Raw genomic sequence first — 8,901 nt, forward strand, 5'->3', positions numbered from 1 at the left:
GATGGCAGGGTATGGGTATGGCGAATGACCAGCGAACGTAATCTGCCAGCGTGTGCAGGGCCAACAGTAAAATTCGGAGGCGGTGGTGTTATGGTGTGGTCGTGTTTCTCATGGAGGAGGCTTGCATCCTTTGTTGTTTTGCGTGACACTACACAGGCCTACATTGATGTTTGAAGTACCTTCTTGCTTCCCACGGTTGAAGAGCCATTCGGGGATGGCGATTTCATCTTCCATCACGATCGAGCACCTATTTATAATGCACGGGCTGTGGCGGAGTGTTTACACGACAATAACATCCCTGTAATGGACTGGCATGCACAGAGTCCTGACCTGAATCCTACGGAACACATTTGGGATGTTTTGGAACGCCGACTTCGTGCCAGGCCTCACCGACCGACGTCGATACCTCTCCTCAGTGCAGCAATGGTCTGCCGTTCCTCAAGAAACCTTCCAGCACCTGATTGAAGGTATGGCTGTGGGAGTGGAAGCTGTCATCAAAAATAAGGATGGGCCAACAGTGTACTGAATTCCAGCATTACCGATGGAGTGCGCCACGGACTTTTAAGTCATTTTCAGGCAGATGTCCGGATGCTTCTGATCACACAGTATATATCCTGTGGAACACACCAGAGTCGCTATCGGGTGCATGTAAAGCGGCGTGCCATTATTTACGCGATGTGTATGACCTATGCGTAGACATCTAATGTCACATACCTCGCCGGCTGCTGTGGTCGACCGCTTCTAGGGGCTTCAGTCCGGAACCACGCGGCTGCTACCGTCGCAGGTTCGTATCCTGCCACGGGCATGGATGTGTGTGATGTCCTTAGGTTAGTTAGGTTTTTCTAAGTCTAGGGGACTGATGACCTCAAATGTTAAGTATCATAGTGCTTAGAGCCATCTGAACCACTTAACATACCTCCACAAACGTGCCGTCAAACTGTGCCCTGATACGCAGAATAAGTGAAGTATTTCGTTCTAGAGATGGACAAACAAGCTGTTAAGCAGGTGGTCATATTGTTTTCGCTCATCAGTGTACTGTAATTATTTGAGAAGGTGCTAACGGTGTGTCGGGCTGTCTGCAGGATGCACATGTGCTGGTGGCAGCTGAGTGTGGCGATAATGGCGCTGCCGGTGATGGTGGGCGTGGTGATCATCCTGATGTTCTTCGCCTGGTGCCCGCTGCTGTGGGCCAATGTGCCCAAGACGGAGCAGACCGACTACTACCACACGCCGCTCCGAATGGTGGGGGCGCTGGCGCTCTGGGTGCTGTTTGCCATCGGCATCTTCTTGCTCTGGTGGCGCTGCAAGCCCAAAGTGGTCGTTGACGGGCCCACCAAAGTGATCGTCGACGAGCCCACCGAAGTCATCGTCGACGAGCCCACCAAAGTGATTGTCGACGAGCCCACCAAAGTGATCGTCAACGAGCCTACCAAAGTGATCGTCGACAACCCCACCAAAGTGATCGTCGACGAGCCCACCAAAGTGATCGTCGACGAGCCTACCAAAGTGATCGTCAACAAGCCCACCAAAGTGATCGTCGACGAGCCCACCAAAGTGATCGTCGACGAGCCTACGAAAGTGATCGTCAACAAGCCCACCAAAGTGATCGTCGACGAGCCCACCAAAGTGATCGTCGACGAGCCCACCAAAGTGATCGTCGACGAGCCCACCAAAGTGATCATCGATGAGCCCACCAAAGTGTCTGCTGGTGAGCCCACCAAAGTGATCGCCAACGAGCCCACCAAAGTGATCGTCGACGAGCCTACCAAAGTGATCGTCAACAAGCCCACCAAAGTGATCGTCAACAAGCCCACCAAAGTGATCGTCGACGAGCCCACCAAAGTGATCGCCGACGAGCCCACCAAAGTGATCGCCGACGAGCCCGCCAAAGTGATCGTCGACGAGCCCGCCAAAGTGATCGTCGACGAGCCCACCAAAGTGATCGCCGACGAGCCCACCAAAGTGATCGCCGACGAGCCCACCAAAGTGATCGCCGACAAGCCCGCGAAAGTGATCATTGACGAGCCCACCAAAGTCATCGTCGACAAGCCCACCAAAGTGATTGTCGAAGAGCCCACCAAAGTCATCGTCGACGAGCCCACCAAAGTGATCGTCAACGAGCCTACCAAAGTGATTGTCGACAAGCCCACCAAAGTGATCGTCGACGAGCCCACCAAAGTGATCATCGACGAGCCCACCAAAGTGTCTGCTGGTGAGCCCACCAAAGTGATCGCCAACGAGCCCACCAAAGTGATCGTCGACGAGCCTACCAAAGTGATCGTCGACGAGCCCACCAAAGTGATCGTCGACGAGCCCACCAAAGTGATCGTCAACGAGCCTACCAAAGTGATTGTCGACGAGCCCGCCAAAGTGATTGTCGACGAGCCCACCAAAGTGATCGTCGACGAGCCCACCAAAGTGATCGCCGACGAGCCCACCAAAGTGATCGCCGACGGGCCCGCCAAAGTGATCGCTGACGAGCCTGCCAAAGTGATCGCCGACGAGCCCACCAAAGTGATTGCCGACGAGCCTGCCAAAGTGATCGCCGACGAGCCCACCAAAGTGATCGCTGACGAGCCCGCCAAAGTGATCGCCGACGAGCCCACCAAAGTGATTGCCGACGAGCCCACCAAAGTGATTGCCGACGAGACCACCAAAGTGATCGCCGACGAGCCCACCAAAGTGATCGCCGACGAGCCCACCAAAGTCATTGCCGACGAGCCCACCAAAGTGATCGCCGACGAGCCCACCAAAGTGATCGCCGACGAGCCCACCAAAGTGATCGCCGACGAGCCCACCAAAGTGATCGCCGACGAGCCCACCAAAGTGATCGCCGACGAGCCCACCAAAGTGATCGTCGACGAGCCCACCAAAGTGATCGCCGACGAGCCCACCAAAGTGATCGCCGACGAGCCCACCAAAGTGATCGCCGACGAGCCCACCAAAGTGATCATCGACGAGCCCACCAAAGTGATCGTCGACGAGCCCACCATAGTGATCGCCGACGAGCCCACCAAAGTGATTGCCGACGAGCCCACCAAAGTGATCATCGACGAGCCCACCAAAGTGATCGCCGACGAGCCCGCCAAAGTGATCGTTGACGAGCCCACCAAAGTGATTGCCGACGAGCCCACCAAAGTAATCGCCGACGAGCCCACCAAAGTGATTGCCGACGAGCCCACCAAAGTGATTGCCGACGAGCCCACCAAAGTGATCGCCGACGAGCCCACCAAAGTGATCGCCGACGAGCCCACCAAAGTGATCGCTGACGAGCCTGCCAAAGTGATCGCCGACGAGCCCACAGCGCACGCCGCTATCGAAGCGTGACAGCCCGTCCTTTGCTGTTACCTGCAAGGTGTGATGTGTGGCTGTGAAATCAAAGGGACCACTTCGTCATGTTGTGGTGTACCACTGGGATGTACATCTCTTCTGAAAACCGGGCTTTATATTGACGACCCACCATTATATGGATTAAATCTCCACATTACTCTGTAAGTTTTCAGCCGACAGTTTTTGTCGATAGCTGAAGCTCCGATCGAGATTCGGGCTATACGAAAATTTTTTGCCGATGCAGAGCTTCTCTTGCTACATATAAGCGCAAAGAGGGATAAAAGATTACAGGGGAAAGTCTTTCCAACTTTGACGATTCACCCATTTGTAGGTCATCACATTCTGTATTCTAATATGACAAGAAATACACTCGAAAACAGGAAAAAAGACACGGCACAAAGGAATTATCCGAATGGGACGGAAATCGGTACAAGTGATGTACGTATGCATACACACCAATGATTACATTTAGCGAAAAATGGGAAGATTTATTCACGAGAGCAAGCTAAGACCTCATTAGTCCAACTTTCGCCCACATGCAGGCAGTGACTGGATGTTTTCCTGAGGAACATCGTGCCAGATTCTATCCAATTGGGGCGTTTGGTCGCCAAAGTCCCGAGACGATTTGAAGGCCCTGCCCATAATGCTCCATACATTCTCAGTTTTGGTGATATCTGGCGACCTTGCTGGTCAATGTTGGGTTTGGTAAGCATGACGACAAGCACTAGAAAACAATTTCTGATGTTGCTGAGCAACAGTAAATGAGCACGCCGCCATTTGACTGTTTTACTGTTTATTTAAGTAAATCCAGGATTCGGCCTTTTGTACCATTTTCAAGCTGGCCCACATGCAAGTAGTGATAAGATTTAATCCAGATGAATATCATGCCAGATTCTGTCCAATGAAGCACTAGAGAACAATTTTTGATGTTGCTGAGCAACAGTAAAGAAACACACCGCGAACATCAAACAGGCCGACTTGGAGCAGGAGAGGCACCACAGGACATTCCTATTTCCACTGTCTATGCTTTTACAAATAAATTCATAAAATTTTGAAACTACCTGGCAGATTGAAACTGTCTCCGGGACTCGAACTCGGGACCGAAGGATTTCTACCCAATAATATCCAGACAGCACACTCTGTACACACTTTATTAAATTGCCAATACTACACTCTTTTAAGTAACAACAAATTCATATAACTTATAGAACTTAAGAAATGGTTAAAAGAATGAGCTTTAAAAACAATAACAGTGGCTTACCACCATAAAATCAAAGAACCTTTTACAATAGTGCTTTTAGAGTTTACCCAAGAGACAAAATCCAATAATAAGTTAACTTGGCAATACAACTTGAGATCATTTACAAAAACCTTTAAGAATGGGAATGACACCTGGCACCAATAATAATAATAATAATAATAGCAACTTGGCACCATAAAATAAGAGAAATTTCTTCTGCAAGAACGAATAACAATGGTGTTTCAAAAGATTTTACTCGACAGACCAAAATCCAATAATAAGTTAACTTGGCATTACAATTTAAAATCATTTATATAAAAAAACTTTGAAAAAGATACTGGCACTTGGCACCATAAAATCAAAGAAGCGCAACACACAACCAATAAATATAATAAGAAAATAATGCGAGAATGAGATTTTCACTCTGCAGCGGAGAGTGCGCTGGTATGAAACTTCCTGGCAGATTAAAACTGTGTGCCGGACCGAGACTCGAACTCGGGACCTTTGCCTTTCGCGGGCAAGTGCTCTACCAACTGAGCTACCCAAGCACGACTCACGCCCTGTCCTCACAGCTTTACTTCTGCCAGTACCTCGTCTCCTACCTTCTCCTACCTTGGAATGTAGGAGACGAGATACTGGCAGAAGTAGAGCTGTGAGGACAAGGCGTGAGTCGTGCTTGGGTAGCTGAGTTGGTAGAGCACTTGCCCGCGAAAGGCAAAGGTCCCGAGTTCGAGTCTCGGTCCGGCACACAGTTTTAATCTGCCAGGAAGTTTCAACAAAATAATTATTTGATACAACCAAAGGTCGAGGGCAACTCCCAACGCAATCACAGACGAGAGAGCTCTCGACACTTCGCAGCCTTCCCACTAGAAACGGTCCCCGAAATAAACCGCTGGGAGCTCCCCGACACGCCTCCCACAATTGCCCATCACTTACGCACCTTGGTTACGTTCTGTAACACACGACAGATAATATCAACAAAAGATAAAATTCAAAAATCAAATAACAATATAACATCCCGACGGCACATTATAACCACGGCGCCGTTAACTCGGGCGCTCTTAATAAGAGCCGGAAGCCACCACACACAAATGTTAATAAACAATTCTCGCTTCTTAAAACAAAACAATAAAAGCCAAGCGCTCATGAATAGTCAAACGACAGTCTTAGAAGTGCCTTAACGACACCAAACGCGACTATTCCACCAAGTTAATAATAGCACAGTGAGATAAAAATACAGAACATACCACTAAATGCTGTTACACAAACCAAATTGACGAGATCGTGTTGTTCAGGTCCCAGAAGACCACATATACCAAGCAGCAGTAATTCACTATACATTGTTGTTGTTGTTGTTGTGGTCTTCAGTCCTGAGACTGGTTTGATGCAGCTCTCCACGCTACTCTATCCTGCGCAAGCTTCTTCATCTCCCAGTACCTGCTGCAGCCTACATCCTTCTGAATCTGCTTAGTGTATTCATCTCTTGGTCTCCCTCTACGATTATTACCCTCCACGCTGCCCTCCAATACTAAATTGGTGATCCCTCGATGTCTCAGAACATGTCCTATCAACCGATCCCTTCTTCTAGTCAAGTTGTGCCACAAACTTCTCTTCTCCCCAATTCTATTCAATACCTCCTCATTAGTTATGTTGAAACGTCCCCTTAGGAACAATTATACACGACTGTGCTGATAAACCTCTTACACTATTTGCTTTTCAAACAGCTGAGCAAAACTGAACGTACTCAAACATTCACTAAAGTGACACACAATATTTTTAGCGCAACGCAATCTGACTTTCAAAGATCCCTGCAAAAGAATGGCCCTGACTAACATTAACCTGTACCTTTCACAAATCACTTACCTCATAAAAATCTTCGTTACTCAAGCTACTGCAATACAGCGAGCGCCACTACTGCCAGCTAAATAAAAGATTCAAACTACTGAAGGCACTAACTACTGATAGGGATAGTTAGCAAATGAAAGATTTTAATAGAGAACAAACAATATATTTACCTTAATAGTCATAATATATATAGCAGTTCATGACAAATTACAAAACTCCGCCATCTCTCTCCCCACATCCACCACTGCTGGCGGCTCACCTCCAACTGCGCAACGCTACGCGCTGTTCACCTCCAGCTGCCGCTGCCCAACACTACAATGGCAGACAACAATGCAAACTAGCCACAGACTGCACACAGTACAGCCAGTGATTTTCATACAGAGCGCTATGTAAAGTTGCCAATAAGAAAACATAAACAGCCTACTTACAATGTGATCTACCCATCTAATTTTCAGCATTCTTCTGTAGCACCACATTTCGAAAGCTTCTGTTCTCTTCTTGTCTAAACTATTTATCGTCCACGTTTCACTTCCATACATGGCTACACTCAATACAAATACTTTCTGAAACGACTTCCTGACAATTAAATCTATACTCGATGTTAACAAATTTGTCTTCTTCAGAAACGCTTTCGTTACCATTGCCAGTCGACATTTTATATCTTCGCTACTTCGACCATCATCAGTTATTTTGCTTCCCAAATAGCAAAACTCATTTACTACTTTAAGTGTCACATTTCCTAATCTAATTCCCTCAGCATCATACGACTTAATTCGACTACATTCCATTATCCTCGTTTTGCTTTTGTTGATGTTCATCTTATATCTGTTGTGACTTGGCAAGACAGCCAAGCCACTATGAGGAAGCCGAAAGGCACGCGTTTCAGCTCACGCAGGCTGGCGTGAGGTCTGGAGCGTTTAAGGAAGTTAGACTTTAGCAAAAAAGGTCGTAGCTGTTTGAATACTTAACTTTAATCCATAATTGGTGAACATCGGTCTGACGGTACAGGCATCACAAGATAAATAGCAAATGTTAAAGGCGCCTTGCTAGGTCGTAGCAAATGACGTAGCTGAAGGCCATGCTAACTATCGTCTCGGCAAATGAGAGCGTAATTTGTCAGTGAACCATCTCTAGGAAAGTCGGCTGTACAACTGGGGCGAGTGCTAGGACGTCTCTCTAGACCTGCCGTGTGGCGGCGCTCGGTCTGCAATTACTGACAGTGGCGACACGCGGGTCCGACGTATACTAGCGGACCGCGGCCGATTTAAAGGCTACCACCTAGCAAGTGTGGTGTCTGGCGGTGACACCACAATATCCTCCTTTCAAGCCAATGTCCTTTCCGTTCAACTGCTCTTCCAAGTCCTTTGCTGTCTCTAACAGAATTACAATGTCATCGGCAAACCTCAAAGATTTTATTTCTTCTCCATGGATTTTAATACCTACTACGAACTTTTCTTTTGTTTCCTACGCATATACTGTCCAAAACCGCATTTCTTAGGCAGTCTTTACCTAACAGATCAAATGCCGAATATACCACACATGAACGCAACTCTGGGCAGGTAACAGGCACCACCTACGTGAATTTGTTCAAAAAGGAACAAACATGCGCCACCAAAGGTAACGCTGAGCGGACCAGGTGGGCAATGACCCACTCAGCGGGGTAACCAAAAGATACTCCAGTTGAGCAAATAAATTAGTACCAACAAATATCGTAACGTACCACATACACACACACAGCAAAAACTTCCAACAACGCCGTCCCAACAACACCCTTCATCAGTTAAGAAACCGCTGCTGGAGCTTCCAGCGGAACATCTGACGAGCCAAGCAAGCCCACACCCTAACCTGGCAGACAACTCCAAAATTCAGCAACCACAATGAAATGAACACCCTTAGCTGCCTACAGGCGTTGACATACGTCAACGGGCACAGATGAAAATGTGTGCCCCGACCGGGACTCGAACCCGGGATCTCCTGCTTTCATGGCAGACGCTCTGTCCATCTGAGACACCGAGGACACAGAGGATAGCGCGACTGCAGGGATTTATCTCTGGCGCGCCTCCCACGAAACCCACATTCTCAACGTATTGTCCCGCACTAAATTCGTAGTGCCCCCGCCCATTATACTCATTACTCACGGCGCGTTGCCGATTCCTGTAAGAGTTCGGGCACTGTTTGTGCATTTGCACAGAAGAAGAATATGGTCAAGTGACCGGTGAGCCTTAACTATGTATATACTAAGAAATGTCCGAAAGAACTGATACCATCTTCATATATATATATATATATATATATATATATATATATATATATATATATAGTGAGCGTTAACTATATATTTACTAAGACATGTCCGAAAGAACAGATACCATCTTTATATATATATATATATATATATATATATATAGTGAGCCTTAACTATATATATATATATATATACTAAGACATGTCCGAAAGAACAGATACCATCTTCATATATATATATA

General features: G+C 47.3%; 1 protein-coding gene across 1 annotated transcript; it reads left to right on the forward strand.

The window, feature by feature from the left end:
* Nucleotides 1–1,119: 1,119 nt before the first annotated feature.
* On the forward strand, nt 1,120–3,327 carry LOC126108167 (cell surface glycoprotein 1-like). The gene has a single exon (XM_049913409.1). It carries the CDS (start codon nt 1,120–1,122, stop codon nt 3,325–3,327), a length of 2,208 nt encoding a protein of 735 aa, XP_049769366.1.
* The last annotated feature ends 5,574 nt before the right edge of the window (nt 3,328–8,901 follow it).

This window comes from Schistocerca cancellata, chromosome 11 (genome assembly GCF_023864275.1).
Source record: "Schistocerca cancellata isolate TAMUIC-IGC-003103 chromosome 11, iqSchCanc2.1, whole genome shotgun sequence".
Classification (NCBI taxonomy): Eukaryota; Metazoa; Arthropoda; class Insecta; order Orthoptera; family Acrididae; genus Schistocerca; species Schistocerca cancellata.